The 23,069-nt window shown below is 35.1% G+C and overlaps 5 protein-coding genes across 5 annotated transcripts; 1 reads left to right on the top strand and 4 right to left on the bottom strand. All coding sequences in view use genetic code 12, as the record gives it.

The window, feature by feature from the left end:
* Positions 1 to 931: 931 nt before the first annotated feature.
* J8A68_004238 (uncharacterized protein) lies at positions 932 to 5,008 on the bottom strand (the record flags this gene model as incomplete). The annotated part of the gene is made up of 1 exon (XM_049408176.1): positions 932 to 5,008. One exon carries the CDS (start codon positions 5,006 to 5,008, stop codon positions 932 to 934), a length of 4,077 nt encoding a protein of 1,358 aa, XP_049262461.1.
* An 84-nt stretch (positions 5,009 to 5,092) lies between these two features.
* J8A68_004239 (uncharacterized protein) lies at positions 5,093 to 6,040 on the bottom strand (the record flags this gene model as incomplete). Its single annotated transcript, XM_049408177.1, has 1 exon — positions 5,093 to 6,040. The coding sequence occupies one exon, from the start codon at positions 6,038 to 6,040 to the stop codon at positions 5,093 to 5,095; it is 948 nt and encodes a 315-aa protein (XP_049262462.1).
* Positions 6,041 to 8,558: 2,518 nt separating this feature from the next.
* Positions 8,559 to 12,827, top strand: J8A68_004240 (uncharacterized protein; the record flags this gene model as incomplete). The annotated part of the gene is made up of 1 exon (XM_049408178.1): positions 8,559 to 12,827. One exon carries the CDS (start codon positions 8,559 to 8,561, stop codon positions 12,825 to 12,827), a length of 4,269 nt encoding a protein of 1,422 aa, XP_049262463.1.
* A 456-nt stretch (positions 12,828 to 13,283) lies between these two features.
* On the bottom strand, positions 13,284 to 15,833 carry CTF18 (Ctf18p; the record flags this gene model as incomplete). The annotated part of the gene is made up of 1 exon (XM_049408179.1): positions 13,284 to 15,833. The coding sequence occupies one exon, from the start codon at positions 15,831 to 15,833 to the stop codon at positions 13,284 to 13,286; it is 2,550 nt and encodes an 849-aa protein (XP_049262464.1).
* A 473-nt stretch (positions 15,834 to 16,306) lies between these two features.
* On the bottom strand, positions 16,307 to 22,858 carry J8A68_004242 (uncharacterized protein; the record flags this gene model as incomplete). Its single annotated transcript, XM_049408180.1, has 1 exon — positions 16,307 to 22,858. The coding sequence occupies one exon, from the start codon at positions 22,856 to 22,858 to the stop codon at positions 16,307 to 16,309; it is 6,552 nt and encodes a 2,183-aa protein (XP_049262465.1).
* Positions 22,859 to 23,069: the final 211 nt, after the last annotated feature.

The raw sequence follows: 23,069 nt of genomic DNA on the forward strand, positions 1-23,069 counted from the left end.
ATGATATGAAATGAATGAGTAGAAAGAGCAATAAACTATTACGCAAGCTTGGAGAGAAAAATTTCATCATCCGATAATATTCAAACGGATGTAGATCCTAGCATTAAAAATTATCTTCGATAGAACATTCTTCTTAACTAACTTAAGCAATAATTTAGTTTGAAATGTGCATCTGAAGGAGACTCAAGATTAATATATCTCTACAATTTTCATTCAGTCTCGAATTGATTTTGTGCAGCCAAAAGAATGTTTGTACATGTAATTCTTAATCACTTGATTGCGATTAGTTGGCGGAGAGTTCCGATTTTTGCTCAAATTCGTTAGAATCGAAAATTTTTAAATCCGATTAAATGTAGGACTCATAATAATGACTGCAAGTAATGTGGTCTGTCACATTTTTGTGTATTTTAGTAATATGAGGAATTAAACTGCGAATGAGTGAATAAAAATGCTTGGTTGCAATATTTTGGTTAAAAAATTGTAAAAATATTGTTGGGAAGATAAAGGTATTTTCTCCATATTCAGTCATTTGAATGTCGCCCTATACTCGGTCACATTTATATATTATTTAGAGTTTAGTATGTTATAAATATACAATTATTTTAAGAAAAAAGGAGAAAATAACCAGAAATGTTAATGTTCAAGATCGTTGGTATTTTTACATTTTACACACCCATTCTACCTGAGTGATTGTGCAAACAATTTTTTTTTAGTTATTAGTAAGAAATTCCCTAGCTAGCTTATTTAAATACAAAGTTATTAATTCCATTAAAGACTATACAAAGGATAAAGTGCTATATAGTGAGTGATGAAAATTTTTTCACTCTCAATCTCTCATCGGCTCCCTTACTCCCCTAATATGCAGGATACGACATTAAACTTTTCACCACTCCCCTTAATTATTACCGGGGTAATGATTACTTGACAAGTTTCATTGGTTCCTACTATTGATTTGTTCCAGTAATGTTTTGAATTTGGGGTTAGGAATTGGTTTAGTAAGGAGATCCGATAGATTTTCTTCACTGGTCACGTAATTTAATTCAAATTTTTTCTCTCGTATCATTTGTTGTAGTAATTTTAGGTTGATCTCGACTGTTCTCCTGCTATGCAATGTCAGTTCTTTCTTGCATGCTTTAATAACGGCTTCGTTATCCTCATATACGTAGATTCTTCTTACTTTATAACCAACTGCTTCCGAGATTTGCCTTACATCCATGGTGTTATTCACTGCTCTTCCTAGTGCTATAAGCTCACATGCTTGGGTACTTGTAGTTATCACACGTTGTTTACATGACAGCCAATCAACTAAATTTCCATCCATGTAAATTAAGTAACTTGAAATTGATCTTCTATCTCTTTCTGGTGCAAAAGATGCATCACTATATGTTTCAATAGTGAAATCCTTTTCTTCACCATGTTGATCCTTAATTTTGAAGTCTAAGTAGTACTCAAGATGGCAAGCTATATATCCAAGGCACCATCTCATATGTTCCCAGTCTTGTTTGCATGGTTGTGAGCATTTTGATCCTAGATGGTTTACTGCGAAAGCAATGTCTGGTCTTGTATTTCTAGCAGCCCAGAGGAGCAGTCCAACCACTTGTTGGTACCTTTTCTTGTCCCCTTCATTTAATATGTCCTTTTTTGGTTCTGGTTCGAAAAATTCTGCATTAGGATCATTTGGTAATATTACTTCTAATTCTCTCGGGAGGGGTGTGGTTCTATATTCTTTATTGGAAATGTTGTTGCTTGTGATTAACTTTCGCAAGTACGTTTCTTGTGATAATCTTCTCCCCCATTTATGGGTTTCGAAGGATATTCCGAGATATTCTGATACTTCACCAAAATATTTTAATTCGAAATATTTGTTGAGTGATTCCTTGAAGGTGTTTAATACATCTTCGTCTTGGGCTACCATGAATAGATCATCCACGTAGATTGCTACTATTATTTCAACTCCGTTTATTTTTCCCACGAATAAACCTCCCTTATTTTCTGTTCTAGATAACCCTATCTCACCTAAGACTTTGCTTAATTTTTCATACCATTCAAATCCCGATTGTTTCATTCCATAAACTGATTTTTGTAATAACCAACAGTGACCTTCTGGGATATCTACTCCCAGAGGTGGTTGTGCATATATTGGTTTGTCGTGAGTAAGCTCAGCGTTTAGGTATGCCAGTTGAATATCTAGGTGATGTATTGATAACTTATTCTTTGTTGCAATTGCGGTAAGTACTCTTATGGATACTAAATCAATCACAGGAGACAGGACTCTGGTAGGATCATAATCCTTTCCTTCCTTTTGTTTGTATCCGTGTGCTACTAGTCTTGATTTATATTTTTGTTCCTTCAAATCGTTTTCTTTATAAGTATCTACCCATCTTGTTGTCATTGGTTTAATATTCTCTGGTCTCTTGACTACTTTGAAAACTTCGTATTTTTTGAATTTGTTTAATTCTGCTTCTCTTGCTTCTTTCACTCTGGGGTCCAGTTCAAGCAAATCATCGAATACAGCATTTATATACATTTGTTGTTCATCCTTTTGGTTTTCATCCTCGTGGGTAAGTGGATCTGTTATTCTTAACTTTAGTTTTGATTCATATTCTTTGAAGAACTTTGGGTTCTCTCTCATGGATCGGATTATTGTACTGATGTATTTGGGGTTTGGTTTACGTATTCTCCCCCAACTGGATCTTGGTAGTGATTCTGCATTTGAATCCTGTGGGAAATATTCTTCGTGAATTCGGGGAATATGATTTGAATTATCTTGATCTGAAGTACTTGAAGCTTCATCCACTTCTGATTGATGATTATTATGTGATGAGAGATCTTCATCGGGAAGGTCACTCATGTCTGTCTGGTGTTGATCGTTATGGGGGTCCGAAAGATCTTCATTGAGAAGGCCAGTCGCATATGAATGATTGTCTGATGAAAGGTGAGGGTTCGAAAAATCTTCAGTGTGAAGGTCAATCGCGTTGCTCTCTTGATGAATGTTTGATGATTGATGAGGGTTCGAAAGATCTTCGGTCAGAAGGCCAGTCGCGTTGCTCTCTTGATGAATGTTTGATGATTGATGAGGGTTCGAAAGATCTTCGGTTAGAAGGCCAGTCGCGTTGCACTCGTGATGATTATTTGGTGATTGATGAGGGTTCGAAAGATCTTCTGTTAAAAGGCCAGTCGCGTTGCACTCATCCCGTGGAATGTGATCTGAATTTTGATTTGTGACTGATTGATTTTTGAGAGTGATATTCTCCCCTGGATCCGAGGAAGGAGTTTGATCATCGTCTCCCCCGGTTTGAAATTCGTTATTATTTGGGTTTGGGATATCATCGTTGAAAATTTCATGTGCGTCATTTTGCCACATTTCTGTTGCCATGATTTTTTCGTATGTTTCCGAAAACAAGTTTTCTGATAGACTTCCGAATCCTGCTAGGAAATGATTAATGACCTTCATACTGTTGAGGAAGCGAACATTTGATGTGAGGATTAGTGGGTATCTTCTAGTGGAGACCTTGATTTTATAAACTCCTGTATCTGATCCATATCCGACAAAGAAACCATAGACTACTAATGGGAATGTCTTTTGGGGAGTGATACCTAACTTCTGTGCTTCCCTCTTGGACAGACATTTGATTAAGACATCCAATCCAAACTGGTAATGTTGAAATTGGTAATCCGGTAACCTCTGGAACACTTGAAACGGGGATTTCCCGCTAAATTCTGGCCTTGGTGTGTGATTCATGATGGTGACTACGTACTCGATGATTTGGTCAAATACGTCAAGGATGCATGGTTGTCCTTTGAAATTCAATAAGCATCGATAAATATTCAATAAAATTTTTCTATTTGTTGATTCTGCAAAACCATTAAGTTGTGGAGTACCAATCGGAATTTCGTTTGTTTCGATACCTAGGTGAAAAAGGTCCTTCTGTTTTGGTAGTTCTGGTGCATTATCTGAACGAAAATGTACTATTTTTTCAGGGAACTTATTGTTCCAAATGGTGAGTATATTAATGACGTCTTGCTTTACGGACTTCTTTGTACTTGTGATGATCCTCAAGAATTTCGAGTAAAAGTCGATGACGGTTGTGAGGTACTTGGATTCATTTCGAGTTTTGAATGGGCCCATGGTATCACTGTGTACTGATTCGAGTCTCCTCGTTACAGTTCTTTGAGGAACATGATTATGTGATGATAGTTTCATATTGGATACTTGACATGTTTCGCATCGTTTCAATTGTTCTACGTCGCCGGCTTTCCTAATTGCTTTTATTTTTCCGTTCGTAATACCTGATAATAAATTTTTGATTGGCATATGATTCCCACTAATGTGACGGTAGTATAAGTCTTTGACCCCTTGGGGATCAGCTACTATCTGTGGCAAACTGCTAATAGAAATATGTTCCAGTGGGACTCCTGATAGGTCAACTTGTTCATCATCTTCTGTCTCGTCGTCATGTCTTCTTGTTGACCCAAACGGATCAGCTTCAGCTTCGAATGTTCTATCTTCTTCGAAACCTTCGTCAAGTACTTCTATTGTGTCTTCATCGTCTGTGTCTTGACCCATGAATATATTTCCAACATATGTGAATTGTTTGAAGAAAGGGTTGCTTGGTTTTTCTCGTTCAGGTTTGAGTTTTCCACTAACTGGTCCCATATATAGATTGATGTTGGATGGTTTGGCCGCGATCAATTTTAATTCTTGATTCTCTATTGTGTACATGTGTTCTGCGTTGAAAAGGAAAATTGAGTCATTTTCACGAGTTAATTGATTGACTGACACTAGATTGAAACTGACATCTGGTGCTACATATACTTCTGACAAATTCATCTCGCTATTGTTTACTGAAATTTTTAATTCTCCAATTTTTGTTGTTCGGAATTTCAGGTCTATTGCGGTATTTAGTGACTCTTTGCTCGGTTTTAAGTTGCTCAAGAGTTGTGAATTTTTTATGACTGAATCAGTTGCTGCTGTATCGTACACGAGTAGAGTAGAGCTATCATTCATTAAGTGATTGATCGTGCATCTGTGATTGGTTTTGCTAATTCTACGAGTTATATTGTTTATTTGTTTAGAACTAGCACCTACTTCTTATTTATTAGGAGGGTTTTTGTCCCCGTTTCTTGGAGTGTAAGAATCTTTGAAACCACCGTTGTTACTGTGTCTCATTCTCCTGCTTCTCACTTCGGTTTGCTCTTCCCACTTTCTTTTCTTTTGCTCGGTGGAAAGTTGATGGTATTCTGGGTCCTTTTGCACTTCCATTCTAATGAGTGATATCGTGGGTAATTTTATCGATTCATCAGCCTTCCATTTTCTGAAATGGTTCACATAGGCTTTAATCAATACTGCACTGAAACAATTTGAAATCGAAGATTTATAATAGAATGCATGCTGTAACCGGTCTGGCAATTGATTGATGAATTCATGTTCCTTATGATTGTCCTTAACTTCATAGTTGATGAAAGTACGAATCATGGTATCGTTGTTATCAGTAGGTTCATACGCCAAGTTGCAACTATTGACCATTGCTAAAAATCTTTTACTAATCTTTTGGCCTGATTGAGGGTTGTCAAAGCTTTCAATTAATTGGAAGATGGTACCTGCTGAAATTTCTTCGCGAGATAATCCGGTATTTTTTGCCTTTGGAAGGAACGCTTTAGTAAGTGATTTTTCGATTACTTTGATGATGAATGCCTGGTTCTCTGGTTGATGATATGAAAATCCTATCACTTCACATTCATAAGTGGTCTTTTGTTTGAAGTCTTTGTCCTTCATGACCTTAATTAACCCAGGAAACTCGCCTTCGAAATTTTCGACAAAACCGGCCCATTTGGCCATAACCTCATAGTTGTTTTCGTTGATTTCACTTAACTCTTTGATTTTGTTGATTTGGTCTTCGATTAACTCCTTAGAGTGTTTTTCTAAGGTATTGGTTTCTCCATGACCTTGACCTTTGGATAAGATTGAGCAAATTTTAATGAGGGACTCGGCATCGAAATTTTTGGCGAGTTCGGTGATGATTGTTTCGTTTAATGACATTTTGTATTTCTTATGAGCTTATTTTGACTTTTAATCTAGTAAGAAATTCCCTAGCTAGCTTATTTAAATACAAAGTTATTAATTCCATTAAAGACTATACAAAGGATAAAGTGCTATATAGTGAGTGATGAAAATTTTTTCACTCTCAATCTCTCATCGGCTCCCTTACTCCCCTAATATGCAGGATACGACATTAAACTTTTCACCAGTTATCAGTTGAATAATCTATTTTTTCGGTTGTGTGTCCATTGACCAAATTATTAAAAATTCGAGACTCGAAACACTACAAATAAGTTGAGATGAGTGATCAATTTATAATTTACTTGTAGAATCGATATTATAAAACCTTGTTCTTTGAATGTATTAATTATTTTCCTTAACCATATATGACTATAAATAGTTCAATTTTATGGCCTTTGTCCACTTTTGTTTTGTTTTTCAGTTTAGCACTTAGGACGGCGTTACCCGACTTTATTGTTCACTTATCGTTGTTCATAAAGTTTTGGCTTAACTAATTAATTTCAACACGAACAACTAATTAAATCAAACAATATCAACTTCATTTCCTTTGTTCTTGGAACATTTTCCAATACGCGTATTTCAACTATGGTGAAGTCAGGGCTCCATATCAATACTTTCATCCAATAAATACCCATGGCACATATCCAATGTTTTGTCGCCTCAAAGCTTTCTTTTTATTAGACACACGCCTTTGAGAAATATTCCCTATATTACATAATGACCAATCTTATTAGCAATTTACTTTTAGCCAAATCCTTGTTTCAAATGTTAGGATCTGGGGTTCCACCCCAAAAGAAAGCAAGTCTATTTTACTGAATTTGCTAATCACTTTCCAATCTAGAGATCCTTGTAATGCGGAGCAAAAGATACAGAACCCCGAGGATTCTCAAAACCCCCCCTGAAACCGCAGGAATTTAGGGAAAGATATTGTGGATCAGTCAAGAATTGATCACCAAGAAAAAAGAGCCAAGATTTTAAACAATTTTCTTGGTTTATTGGTGGGGCTAGTTAATACTTTAAAGTTGTGGGCCCTGGGAGGAAGAAGAACAAACAAGGTTGAGCGGCTTGAATGTTATCACGCCCGAGTAATTTGAACACATCTTTAAGTGATACTCCACACCCGGGTCAAAGACAACGTCCAGCTGAGTAATGGGACGCCTTAATAATATGGGTACGTTGATATTTCATTTGACACAATTTGATCGACCCCACTTGATACTTTGAGAAACAGAATTGGTTTAGAAAAGATTATTTTTTTTTACAAAAGCCTAGAAACGGTTTGTATACCTATAAAAAGCAACATCACCCATAGAAAACTCGAAAACGGAATAAAGCAAATGCTGCATGAGACGTAATAAGAAAAGCACCATTACTAAAAGTACGAGAATTAAAGTATTTTGACATTGAGCCGTCCGTTTAGGTCTAACCAAACAAGGTAGATTGTATAAGCCAGATAAGAGGGAACAAGTCCGTTGAAAGAAGACAAAATTAGCTGTTGGTGTGATCTAGAAACGAATTCTAGAAGGAAAGACTTCACGAGTGTTAGTTTTCACTGGGCACCAGGGCAGAAAAATCAGACGATAAAACCAGGGCTCTTAAATGAGATTCTTTCTGAAGTTGGACCATATTATATGAGCTTTGAATTAAGAGTTCTTGTTTCCATCCATTACAAACTCCACTCGCGTAAAAAAGGTCAATGGATTCTGAAATCAGATTCAAGTTCACAACCTTCAAAGCCCGGCACGAAGAGTTCATTGGACACTTTAGGATGTTAGCTCGCACGCATGGTCTCCCTGTATTACCTTGCAAATCAAGATATTCAGTTTTGTTGAGAATCTAATAAGCTTGGAGTTGCAGTTTTAAGTCGCTCTTGACATAGTATCATATATCTATGATAAATTAATTGTTGCTGCTGAAGGTTTACTTACTCTTATGCCAAGGCAATGGGTTAAAGGGAATGTCACTTCTCGTTTTGAGAATTAAGCTCCATTTGCTTTGATCATGTAAACTTTAAATCTCAAAATAAAGTTTATGATTCGGATACGCCTTCCTAATTTGGCACATTACCCAATTGCGGCACAGATCATGTAGCCATAACCTATTCCATTGGTCACATCGTCCATCTCAATACAAGACAACCTCCGTATGTTCCCAAGAATAGCATAGCTCATTTTATTCTGAAAGCTTCCACACAACATTACCAGACATCTGATACGCAATGAAATTACGCAAGATTGCTCCTTTAACCTGGACTCTTGTGTATTGCGTTATGAACCTGCTTTAATTTGTTGGGTTGGGTATATGGTTTGTAGCAAAATTCAATTGCCGCAAAAAATAAAATTCCAACCGGTAAAACGAATTTCCGGCAAAAGAAACATTGAAGCATGGGTTGCTCTAAGCTCACTTGTATAAAGGAAGGGTGATTTCCCTGTCCTCCTGTAATTGTGGTTTATTTTTCTTTTGATATGTTCCCGCACCCAAGATTCAACAAATCAAAATGCTATTCAATTTTATTTTATTGTTTTATCTTTTAGACTCCTTCGCAAACTGTGCAGTCGTTTCCGGGATTTTTACATCATTAGATTCGATTGTTTATCAACAAGGTGCAAACTATGGATTTGATGGTCCAGGAAACCCGAGCTGGGTCGTTACAATGTCTTGGGAAATTAACGGTGGAAAAGTGAGTCCCAAAGACACTTTTGTTTTGACCTTACCATGTGTGTTTAAGTTCACTGCAACCACAAGTACAGTTGACTTAAAAGTAGCTGACACAATCTATGCAACATGTTCTTTCCAACCAGGTGATGTCATTCTTTCTTATTCCCAATTAAGTTGCCAAGCTCTGGATAATATCAAACTGAATACCGAGGCCAAGGGGACTATCAAATTCCCACTAACATTCAACGTTGGTGGATCAGCTTTGGAACCAGATTTGACTTGTTCGACGAGATGGAAAGATGGTGATAATGTTGTTACATTCTTTGACGGTGATCGAGCTCTTTCAACAACCGCGAAATTTCAAGGAGATATACTACTGAGTCCAACCGATGTATTTATTAAAAGTAGAGTTATACCTTCCTTGAATGTTGAATTCCATTATCTTTCGGCTAGTCATTGTACTGATGGATACACTTCCGGTAAACTTGGATTCACAATCCTAGCATCTGGTGTTAGCATAGACTGCAGCTCTGTGTATAAAGGGCTAACTAGTAAGATAAACAAGTGGTATGTTCCAACGGATGCATCTGAACTTTCTGCTGTTTCGGTTCTGTGTACAGCTACTTCGTACCTGGTTTCTTATCAGAATATTCCACTGGGTTATCTTCCTTTCTTAACAGCTTTTATGAAAGTCAATACAGGCGTTGCGAATAAGGTACAATATGTCAATGAATATACCTGTAAGGGCTCTACAAAAGTAACCCGGCTGCAAACAATTTTATGGAGCACCTACCAAAATTCGTCCCCTGGGGGTAGTGGCCAAGCAGTTTTCGTAACTACCTCAACTTTCCTTGGTTCAACAACTCTGGTCACAACGTTACCATTTATTGAAGGGGTCGGTACAAAAACTGTAGTTGTCAATGTACCGATTCCAACCATTACAACAACAACCACATGGGATAAGACAATTTCCGGCAGTACCACCGTAACTGCGAATCCTGGTGCAACAGCAACTGTTATAGTCCAAGTTCCAGTTTCATATACAACTACGACTGTTACATGGGATAAATCGTTTTCAGACACATTGACGTTATCATACAAAAATGGTGAAACGGCAACAGTATCGGTAAACGTGCCCATTCCAACTGTGACAACAACCACAACATGGGACAAAACAATTTCGAGCAGTTCCACTATTACCGCGAAACCTGGTTCAACAGCAACTATAATTGTCCAAGTCCCAGTCTCATATACAACTACAACAGTCACATGGGATAAATCATCTTCGCAAACAACGACATTAGCTTACAATTATGGTGAAACTGCAACTGTATCCGTCAATGTTCCTATTCCAACTACAACAATTACTAGCACTTGGGATGAATTGTATTCAAGTATGACTACTATTCCTGGCGAAGCTGGAGAAACTGCTACTGTTATTGTCCAAGTTCCAATTGAATATGTTACAACCACTGTCACATGGGACAACTCATCGTCTCAAACAACGACATTACCTTACAATTATGGTGAAACTGCAACTGTATCCGTCAATGTTCCTATTCCAACTACAACAATTACTAGCACTTGGGATGAATTGTATTCAAGTATGACTACTATTCCTGGCGAAGCTGGAGAAACTGCTACTGTTATTGTTCAAGTTCCCATGTCTTATACTACTGTTATTATCACTTGGGAAGAATTATATTCACATACTACTACCTTGCCTTACGACGATGTTGAAGTTGGTACCATACTTATCAATGTTCCTATTCCAACACAAATAAGCGCTAATTATTGGGATGATCCAGACACGGATTCTTATGAACTGTATTTGTCTGATGAAGCTGCTGAGATTTCTAGATTTGATGATGCTGATTCTTATATTAGTACTAGGATTACATGGGATGAAACAATTTCAGATACAACTACATCGCCTTACGAGGATGATGATAGTGCAACTATAGTTAGTGATGAGCCTGCTTCATTGGCAAAAAGCACTAGTGTGCAGGGAGACCCGAAAACCAGCGAACATAGTAGTCCTGATGTTGGCGAACAAGCTGGTGAAACCTCTATTGGAAGTTATACGCTTTCTTACACTACCATTATTGTCACATGGGATCAATCATATACACAAACAACTACGTTACCTTATGAGGATGGTGAGACTGCAACTATACTCATCAATGTTCCTGTTCCAGTTGATATGACTAGTACAACGTCAAGTGATCCAGAAGCTGTTGTTAATGTTCCTGTACCTGTTGAAATGAGCAGTACAACCTTAGGTGATCCAGAAGCTGGTGTCAATGTTCCTATTCCAATTGAATTAAGCAGTACAGCCGCAAGTGATCCAGAAGTTGGTGTCAATATTCCTGTTCCAACAGAATTAAGCAGCACAACCACAAGTGATCTAGTAGCTGGTGTCAATGTTCCTAACTATGTTGCCACAGGTGATGGTGCCTCTAGTGTCCAGAATCCTTTGTCTTACACTACCACTATTGACACATGGAATCAATCATATACACAAACAACTACGTTACCTTATGAGGATGGTGAAACCGCAACTATACTTATCAATGTTCCTGTTCCAATTGAAAAGAATACCAGTGTACGTGGCGACCCACATGTTAGTATGGTGAACGAACCTGATTTTGTTGGAGAAAGTAGTCAAACATCTAGTGGAAATGGTCCTATCGCTTATTCGACTACAACTGTCTCTTGGGATGAATCATATTCACAAACAACCACATTGCCGCTAGAAGATGGTACGACTGCAACGGTACTTATCAATGTTCCTGTTGTAGTTGAAGCAAGTGAATCAGTATCGGATTACAAGTATCCGGCTTTGACAGTCTCGGCTCTGTCATCTCAGAGTTCGTCAATTCCATTAAATGAAAACTCGGAGTTTGTCGGTAGTCTTTCATCGACCTCGCAAATTCCATCTATTACAATTAAAGGTAAGTTTACAACATCTTCATCGGCTCAGGGAGTGTTAAGCACAGCATTAGAGAGTGAGATTATTTCGGTTATTCCAATCCAACCTGATGGTATCGTTAGATCAACCACAATAGACACTGAAGAAGAAACAACAGAAGCAGAACAAATTCCAGAGATGGATAATTCAAATATAGAATTAGAAATTGAGACTATATTGGTCATTCCAATCAAACCTGATGGTATTGTTAGGTCAACCACAATAGATGCTGAAGCAGAAACAACCGATGCAGAACCAATTCCTGAGATGGATGATTCAAGTGTAGAACCAGAAACTGAGACTATTGTGGTCATTCCAATTCGACCTGATGGTATCGTTAGGTCAACCACAGTCAAAGCTAAAGCGGCAACATCAGTCGATGAGCCAGATCCGGAAACAGAGCAAATATATGTGGGAGTAACTGAAACATTCTCTGAATTAAGTCAGGAAGAGTACACATCACAATTTATGACTACTATGCCAACAGCGCATGTAACAGAAGTAAGCTCGGATGCTGATCAAATTAGCCATGAATCAAGTGATATATCCGTCGATACATTCAAGTCCGATTCAGCAACAGAATCGAAATATCTGGGTATCCCAGAGTCCAAATCTTCGTCGAAGAGAATACCTGCGTCCTTGTCTAGTTCCTCGATACCAATGGCCATTCCTTACCGCAATATCACAAGTTTAGAGGATCATGATCCATTTACCTTTACTACGTCAGAGAAAGAAGGTGAGGGTGTCACATCTTCGTCTGGTACTGGTAAAACCCCATTGGCTTCTACTACACAGCCCATGAGTCCAGGAAGTAGCTATAATCCACCTGATATTGACAAGGCTGGTTTATCTACTTCGTCACTTGTTCCTACCTTGCCAACAGCCGAAACAGTTCCCGGTTCAACAATTTCGACTGGTATTCCCACAGATCCTGCTAACAATCCTGAGACTCCTCAACTTGATTTGGTTAGTAATAGTACTCCAATTCCTGTTAAAACATTACGTGTTAGTGTTCTTGAACCAACTCCAAGTGGGATTTACGATACACCTGAGTCAATTTCGATATATTATGGTTCAGCATCTGGTATATATTTGAATTTGATCTTGTTGGTTATTTCCTTGATCATTCAGGTTTAGTTAATAAAGTAATTATTTAATTACTTTGTGTTTTTTATTGGATAATTTTATTTTCAAAGTTTCTTGATTTACATTTTCGGTATTTATAATTTTAATTGTTTTTGATAATTTCGAGGATTTAATTTAATTTAGTATATTTTATTTTTAGTATTTATGTGTTGTTTCGTTTTATATAAATTTATATAAATTATAATTATTATATGGATCTTATTTATAATTAATTTTATTATTCCTTTTATAGTATATGAGTATAAATGATCTAATTATAGAATCATTGAGCTGGCCACTTGTTAAAAATAAAGAGGCGAAGACATGTTTCAATATGAATGCCACTGGGGGTGTGTCGAAGATTGCTCTCTAGAGTAAGTTTAGATAGAGGGGGGGGAATTTAATAATACGAATATACATTGAAGGGCATTTGAATTATTAATTTATTAATTTGTACATCAACCTTTCTTATAATGACCAAAGGTCATTCCAACCAATATTCTTTCGTACCGCATTTGAGAACCCTTCGTTATATTTAACCCAAATTCTAGCTGGTTTAAACGCTTCTTGGTCATTAGAATTTCTTGTTGTTGAAAGCTTGGAATTAACTTGCTGATATTTCCCTTTAAAAAAATCAACACTGTTTTCAATCTTGATTTTCTTACTCTTGATATCATGTTGGAGTTCTTCATCGGCTCTAGAGTGTTTAAGAGTTCCCTTATTGGTGTTTTTGGATTTTCTAATCATATCGAGCCTTTCCATTTCAGCAACTATTAATGGGAATAATGATTGCCTTCTGAATTGAATGTGTTTCTGCATAGTTGCTACAGGAAATGGTGCATACTCGTTCTCGAAAATAGTGATGGTCTCCCAATTAGGATTTATCCTTAGTGTTGCTATCCCTGTTTCTGTATCCTTGACATTCTCTAATGCTAAGTTAAAATCTTTGACTAATTCGGTGATTTTTTCCACTTGAATCTTTTCAGTTTCATTTAAGTTGGACTTCAATTTTGATGATAAACTTGGTGATAATATTTTGGACAAGTATGGTAAAAAGTAAGTAGATACAACTTCCAGATTCATACCTAAAGATAATTGAGTTTGTATAGGCAAATTCTCAGCCACCCGTTTCACTACATTTCTATTATGTTTCAATCCTTCATATGATTCAAATTCAAGATTCTTTGCATTTGGAATCAATGACTGCGATATTCTTTGAGGGTTTATTTCACTAAACAATGACCAGACCTTCAATCCAACCAAAGTAGTGTATTGATTGTCTTGCAAAATTCCCAACTGGTCATAAAATCCTAACCAATCGCTAAGAATACATGGTCCTCTAAGAGAATCATCTTGTAAATGAACCACATCTAGATATTTATTAAATACCCCTTTCATTACTTTGTCAAATGAGCTTGTGTTGCTGACCACTGATTTCCCAGATCCACTCATGAATCTTTCTAGTAAGTGCATAAAATTTTCATCTTTCGACATTTGTCCATCACGCTTAAATAATTGGTCAACCATTCCAAACCAACTAATCTGTTTATCCATGCTTGATCTACCACTACTTCCGTTAACCTTTGTCCTCTCGTCATCAAAACGAGTATGCATTTTACGTCCATTGAATTGGATATGATTTATACATGCTCTTATATCTCCGTCACAAATCTCAACAATCTCACTGACTTCTTGATTGTCAAGACCTAGGTTTTCACGTTGATTTATCCACATTAAATGATCTTTGATTGATTTTATACCATTCCCACTTAATTTCTTCCCAGATATAGTTTTGGTAGACATTGGCTTTCTCAATTGAACTATTTCACAGATGGGACGCAATTTATCCATGGGATTGATTCCAAACTTCCCATTAGAATTTGAATAGATATCATTGGCTATACATATGATAGGTCTGTTTAATAAGATGTCCTTCTTTTTATTCGGTTTCTTATTTTCGCCCTCATCAAATACCAGCCTTTTCAATTTCTTCCAGGTGGCCCTTTGATCTGCTTGTATCAATTCATTCAAAATTTTAACCACATCATTAGCATTGACCAAAGAATCAATTTCATCAATAACCAAACAAGAAGGCTTCTTAGAAGCATTAACTACGGTATTTGAAGTCATTGCATTTACAATCTTTAATTTCAATGCACTCGACCCGTTATTAGAACCGTACGCTCCTGATTGGGGAAGAGTATCCATACTATTAGATGCATTCAATTCTTGTATACTATATCCCATCTGCTTTGCCAAGATATGCGTTATCACAGTCTTACCTATTCCCGGAGGCCCATGTATCAATAATATTTTCCTATGAGGTCTACCTAAAGCATCAACTTGTTCGGGATTCGAATTGGATTCTCCGCCAAATACAACAGATGACCATTTTTTGAGCCAATGTAATATGTGTCTATATTGGCCATCATTTCCGGCTGAACATAATTCGATGAAGCTGTTTGGCCTATACTTCTCCGTCCATATTTGTTGTGCTGTGCAGGCAGCTAGTTGCGTTTCGGGACTCACTTCAGCGGTTTCTTGGTCTAGTTTTTTCTTGTTTTCTTTAATTTTGGTAAGTAGCTTAGCACCACTGAATAGGATATCCATATCCATATAAGTCCCTTCAAGTGGTGTGTCATCGATTTTGATTCTTTTCACGCTTCTTGGTTGTAACTTAATCGTTGAATCATTTAGCAATCTAACTTCTTTCATCGGCAAGCAAATTGGTGATATATATTCAAGGTCATCAATCTGCATAGTTTCAGAAGATTCTGGAGTAGAATCGATTGGCCCTTGCTCGGCTGTATTATTGAAAAGTAAGGACAGTTGTAAATTCAATTCAGATTCATCGTTTTCATTTCCATCGAACGATGATTCATTGAAAAGTGATGACTGTTGTAAATTAAGTTCAGTTGTATCATCTTTCAGGGGCGGCTGGAGAAATAAAGATGAGTCCCCTAGACTTATAGAATCGACTTCCATGGCGCATGTTTCCAAGCTACAAGCTACCGTCATTTTGAAGTTGCTTGCTTTTCATATGGTAAAAGCAGTGTCCAAACATGAAGAAAAAAATATGTAAATAAAAAACCAGGACGCGTAGTTGAATGGAATACGCGCCTGATAATTTATAAAAAATAATTCGTTTACAATTTAAAGTAAACTGTAAAATTTGGATAAATGTAGTTTACAGTTTAGTTGGTCCTAATTTGCAACTAGGTTTTATATTGGCTTATATGATATCAAATAGCCAACGGAATCACTACTCAGCATAAGTATTGAAAATACAGAAGAAAATAGTCACAGGATCCGTCAGGATAGGAAGACGAATTGAAGCAAGTCGTATATCGTCTACAATCTTACACAGAGAAAGTTAATCAATTATTAATATTCAGTTATCTAGAAGTTAATTAAGTTCTTTTTACATTAAATTAATATTCACTTATCTAGGAGTTAATTAAGTTCATATTTCTTTAAATTAGTAGAGAATGTTACACACCAAATGTCTTTAATTGTATTTCCGGAGCTTGTTCAAATGAATCAGCGTTTTGACTAACGGAAGGAGCCAGTTTAACCAATTCTCCCGCTATTAATCTTTGCGATTCGCTGAGCGTATTATTCACTACTGTTCTAAAACTTTCTGGACTTTGTTGAACCAAGAATAATAATTTTTCATTAAGATACGAACGAGAGACTTCTTCTCGATCATTGTACTTAAGAATCAATGGTACCAACACGGAATATAAAGCAACTTGCTTTTCTTGCTCTTTGACTAACTTCGTGAATAAAAACAAAATCTCAAATGCGATCTTTGAATCAATATTATATTGCTTTGTATCTTCACTTTCTCCAACATGCTTAATCAAATCCGTAACTAAGAACTTGATTGTTAAAAGGTTGACATTCGCTTTGGAGCTGTACTGGATTAGAGACTTGATGCATTGAATGGCAGTAGGCGCCGTCTCCGCACTTTCCAACAATTGAAGCAAAGCAACAGCCAATTGTTCAGACTCTCTTTCTTGCAATTTGACATCTCCATTGGTAATTAATATGATCATAGTGATCACCGAATGATTGTTCTCTTTATCAATATCGAAGTAATTCTTGATGGTATTACTAAAGGTCTCAATTAAATCACTTCCAAATTTCCTAGACTCGACTACTACTTCTTTCAAATGAGGAATAACTACTGAAATCAATAAGCTATTCTTACTCTCATAAACCTTGGCGAAAATGTATAGCAAACAAGCATATAAATCAGGTTGGACCATTTCTGGTAACAATCCAACAATCTCAACTAATTTCAGTAATGATTTCCTTAATATTAATAAATTTGGAGCACTGTTGGCGTGCCTAAGTAGTAATTGATTAGTTTCGTTGGTAGGATCATAATCAGTTCTTAAAAATGGAAGGATCTTGTAAAGAGGTAACATAGCAACTCTAATCAATTCAAACAATTTATCAAACCCAGTCTCCAAATTTTCATTATTGTTGACGTAAGTATGGAAAATGGTACTTATGATATCAATCAAATCGCACTGAATCTCAGTATCATCATCTATTAAAATCAATCTATCAAATAAATCAATAACTTCTCCGAAAATTTCTTCATGGAATAATAAATTGATTAATTCTCCATTTTGGACCAATCTGTTCACACAAACCAAAATTTCAGTTACATTCTTATTCCTAATCAAAGACTCCACACATTGACTGAACAATATAAAGAAAAAATTTTGAGCGTCACCAGACAAATATTTATCAACAAACTCTGGATTAGTCTCTAATTCCAAACTCAAAACACTAATAAGATTAATCCAATAGTCCCCGTAGATCTCTAGTTCTCGACTAGGAGATTCACTATATTTCAAAGTGGAAAATTCTCTCAACACCAATATCCAAAGAGATGTTAACAATTTGGAATACTTATTCAAAATTTCCAAAAATTCAGGTTCAGCATTATTATTTTGTGGATCTTCTTGCATATCAATCTTTAAAACAGCCCAGCAATTCAAAATTGATAATTGAATGGACTTCCTTCCAAATTCACTCATACTTTCTAAGAAACCAAATCTTAAAAATTTGTTGGCAGAAACTTCTTCCAATAAATAGATTAATGTCTTTAAGATTCTTTGTTTAGAATAGAATTTAATTCTTGGTAAATTAATAAATTTTGATGAAACATTAATTGCATCCACGATAACTCTATAATCATTTCCCGGAGCAAAACAAGGAACCAACGTACTAATAATTTGAGCTTGTTGTTGTTCGAGAATGGATACACCAGGATACAATGGGTCCTCCAAATCACCAAATAACCCCAATGCACGATCCAATAATTCGATACCCTGTACCTTGATTTCATTAATTGGTGACGTAGATCCAAGGAAAGAAAGCTTCACAATGTCTTGAATCTTGGATTTCAATCTCTCTATCAACTTGGCATTCTTATTTGCAAGATCCAATAAATGATTTAACAATTCGTAGATAAACAATTTGAATTCCCAAGTAATTGGTTCATTTTTATCATTCATATCATCACTCTCGTCGCCTACAATATTCTCGATTTCTTCATCTTTAAAGTCTACATGAGCAGAAGATTTCTTTTTCAGTCTTTGCAGCAATGGCAATAATTTCTGTTGATAATTTGTTTCAATAAAAGGACCAATCAATTTCTTAGAACTTAGCTTAAATAATGAATTCAAAATTCCAAACCAATTGTTATCTAAACTGGATTCAAGCCATAATTTAATAAACTGCTTTAATTCTGGACAAGGTCTTATATTCATTGATATCCAGAGTAGATTAATCGTTTCCTTGTTTGTCAAAATATCAACCCCAAATATCTTCAATAATTCATAATAACATTCATAAGCAGCGGAATACAAATCAAAACTATTATTGAATGGGAAAATCGCATCTGCTTTTAACGATGTCGATGAAATACTAGCTAATGAAAGTTTCAAGTTTTTAGAAATTATTAAATTCAATAATTCACTGAAAAATCCAACCTCCCCTTCAATTAAATTTGGATCAAAAATAATTAATTCTTGGAACAACCCTAATAAATATTTGTATACCTCAGCATAATCACTCAAAGTAGCTAATCCAATTCCATAACTTATTGATATAATCATGTTTCTAATCTTGATTCTATCAACATTAGAAGAGTCTCTTAATGCAGGGCCAAGCAACGTAATAAAGGACTTCAACAACTTAGTCATAGGAGCCATCGCACTGTACTCACATTTCAAATTGACAAACACCATAGTTGAGACTTCGTATCCGAATGCATCATTCAAATAATTGGAATACAACTTATTTAAAACAGTTGGTATTAATGAAAGATTATCCAAATTCGATTCAAATAAGTTAATCATTGATTCTAAAGTATAATGTTCAATAATTGGATTTGGGTCGTTTAATAATTGTAATGAGATATTAAAAATATCAGAAAATCCCAGCTGTGAATAACGGTAAATATAAGACAACGACAATATTGAGAATCCTCTGTTATGGGGATGAGGATTAGTAACAATGTCATTAATAAGTGTGCTTACTTGGCCCGCAGTTCCATCTTTATCAATTAAGGTACATGTTAATCCAATAGTCGAAGAATTAACCTTTACTAGATCATCACTTTTCAAATCAATTCTCTTGATAATATCAATAATCAATAATGCAATATTATCACTCAAACCAATCTTCTTCTTTAACATATTCGAGACAACTCCATGTAAGGCAATGCTAACATTGATTTGAACCGCTTTCAATCTTAATCGATCAATCAATTTTGCAGTCAATGAATTTCTAATTTGCTCCAACAATGAAAATTGAATCTTCGAACTAAGGTACGGGAAAACCAATTGAAACAACTCAATAGACAAATCAATTAATGAAGTCAATAAGTTGGAGCTATATCTGTTTTGGGCCGAATAATCCTGTGATAATAAAACATTTGGGTCATAATTAATTGAATTCTCAACAGACAGAAATGCAATTCTTTCAAAATAATCAAACCAAGCACCTACTTGTTTTGTAGAGTCTTGTTCAATTGATGATTTTGGTAATTCGGTGACCGAATTGGAAAATATTTCTCTGACCCACTTGGTCGTTTTCACTGACGTTTTGACACTTGTAGTAGAAATATCATCATCTGATCTATGGAACGGGAATTTCACTAGCAATTCATCAATATTTGCTGAGCCAGGTTGATACTTACTGGTAATTCCAAACGAGTAATTAAAATCTTCACATAGCACAACTCGATCATAATTAAGATCACTAACCTCTCCGATTGGTTTGAACTTTGATTTATTACTTTTTTCAACTTCTGTGGATGGGATTCTTGAAAATAACTTAGTATCACTAAACAATTTAATCAAAAATATGATCATGTTTGAATTGATATCATTCTTGAGTAAGGTTGCTAATCTTGTGAAACTTTGCAAAAGGATCTTCTTACTGTACAAAATAAAACTTATAATAATCTTATCACTAGATAACTGACCGCTGAATGAGTAATTTGAATATAATACATTATGAATCATATTAACATTGTAGTTATATTCGTTAAAATTGGTACTATTTAGTGAGGTTACTGCACCAACTTGATCAATATTACTTTCAAGGTATGAAATATAATTATACGATTTAGTCAATAAGAATTGAATTTGTTTCAATGATTCAGGCGTCAAATCAACTGAATTAAGGTAATTCAATAAGCAAATTAAACTGAAATTTCTTAATCTTAAATTCCAAACGATTTCTTGAGTCTGTTCTTGAGGATTAGTAGATGAAGTACCTGACGTACTGCTAATAAATTGTGAGGTTAATAACCCTTTCCAAAACACTAAAAGTTGTGAAGAGTTCAATCTGACATATTCGGAAGAATTATACAAAGTGACCAAGGAAGATAAAATAAGCCAACATCCTGAATTCTTATTGCTTGATTTTGCATTGTTGTTATGTTTCAAATTTTGAGTGCAAAAACTTAATACTTTGACAATTGTAGAATTTTGTAATAAAGTTGGATCTGTTTGCTTTATCAAAGACAGCAAGGCAAGCGAACAACTTAATAGCTTCACGGAAGTAATCCCACAAATATTATCTTCTGATGAGCCAACACTTTTGGACGAATGACTATCAGTATTATCCGCGTGCTTGTATTCTTTATCAACTAATCTGAATGCATGCAATATTAATTGATTAATTTCAACTTCATTATTCCTAGCATATACTAATAATGTTTGTAACGCATAATTTCTAATCGACGAGTCATTATTAACGATTAATCTAAAGAAGACATCCCTAATAAATGAAACATTTTCCTCGTTTGATTTTTCCAATTTCAAGTCATCATCATCACCGTCGACAGGAGCCTCACTGCCAGTATCTTCCGAGGGAGCGATTACCTTCAGTTGTGCAACGGATTCAAAATTAACTCCAAACGGTAATAAAATTTCAATGATACTTAATAACAAATATGCTTGATATGGATTATGATATGGCTTGATATCTTTCCCACTTGGATCACGCTTAGTTTTCGAACTAGACTTGCTTTTAAATCCAAATAACCTTGATTCTCTTTTCCGTTCTTTATTCAAATTCTTTCGTGTGGCAGCAACGGCACTAATTCCATTTTCATCATTTTCGTTACTATGGGAGAAGTTTGAGTAAATATAACTAGTTAATATTTCATGACAATTTGCTCCTGATTCCTGAATCAAAAATTCCACCAATGTTTGCCAATGTTTTATACATTTATTCCAGTGGGAATTCTGAATATGGTTTTCAGCAACAGTATTTAAATCGGAAAATTTACACAAGACTAAATCAAGAATATTAACCAAATTTTGTGGGGATAAAAATTCTGGATTTTGAAATTGTTCTAATTGAATATAAAAGATCAATGATTCAATTATTCCAATTTGAAGCAATTGAATATGTAAATTTGAATTAATGATTGCTTCACTATCATGCCCATAGATGGTATTCTTCTCCTTTCGTACATCTATTATCGGTTCGCCATCATCATCGATCTGAACTGAAAGTGATTGGTCCCAATTATTGGAATCTGGTAATGGATATAATGTAATTAAATATTCAATTGGATTAAATTTTTCAGTTGGCACAAAATTAGTCAACAAATTTGCAATGGATTCCACGGTCGCAATTCTTATTTCTTTTGAATAATTGGTCAAACCATATGTGAAAATTTTTTCATGAGTATTCAATAATCCTGACTGAAATTGATGTTGAGTATTCATAATCACTTCTGGTTTCATTTTGGCTCCAGCAGAAGACGATGATGTAGATTGAGCTAATAATCCTTCATAATTGGAAGATACTGCCAATAACATTAAATTTTTGAAGCAAAGCATATAATTCTTTTTGAGCAATACATTTGAAGAACTCTCCTGTCCCGTTTCAGAGTACATTTCATACGAAATAGTTGGTGAAATGATTGCCTTTGTAACAACCTTCAATAATTTCCCTTGAGTCTTTTCATCAATATCCAATTTAGTGGCATTCTTTGTGATTGAATTTAAAAGATAGACTAAATTTGCATTTATATTTGGATTCTTTTTGATTATTTTAAAGATTTGATTTACAGCAAACCCAATTATCGAACCAAGCGAATTTGGAAATGCATCAAACAAATCAATCAAAACAATAATTGAAACTTCAGTTATAACATCCAATTCACCATTTTCATTCAATGATACAAAACTTAATAATCCATTAGCAATATCAAATACTTTTGAAGGTAATTCGTGTAAAATAAGCACTAAGTTTTTGGATACCAATTTATACAAGTTTAATGAATTTGATAATTTAAGATTTTCTAAAAATTCTGCATCTTTCTTGTTATTAGTATCAGCTTTACAATGTTCAATCAATTGATATAATTGTGATAAATAAATTTGATAGTCTGAATCCTGTTGGACTTCATGTCTGCTTAATATCCCACTTTGATTGATTAAATATGTCAACAACTCTGATTTATCAAATCGATTGAGAAGATCGGAGAATTGATCCATTTTGCACAAATTTTTTCTATAGTATTTTTGTTTGTCAGTTGATTGTATTGGACTTTCTATAAACTGTTAAATATTACCTAATTGAATAGCAACTAGTGATTGATTGATTGTTGTAAAAGAAAGTATGAGGTGGTTGTAAAAAAATTGTGTGTAAGTTGTTTTGGAGATTTTTCACGACACGATTAGAGCGCGACATTTATCTTTTTTAAAC

Source organism: Hemisphaericaspora subhashii (assembly GCF_019202705.1).
Source record: "Hemisphaericaspora subhashii strain CBS 10753 chromosome Unknown scaffold22, whole genome shotgun sequence".
In the NCBI taxonomy this organism is placed as follows: Eukaryota; Fungi; Ascomycota; class Pichiomycetes; order Serinales; family Debaryomycetaceae; genus Hemisphaericaspora; species Hemisphaericaspora subhashii.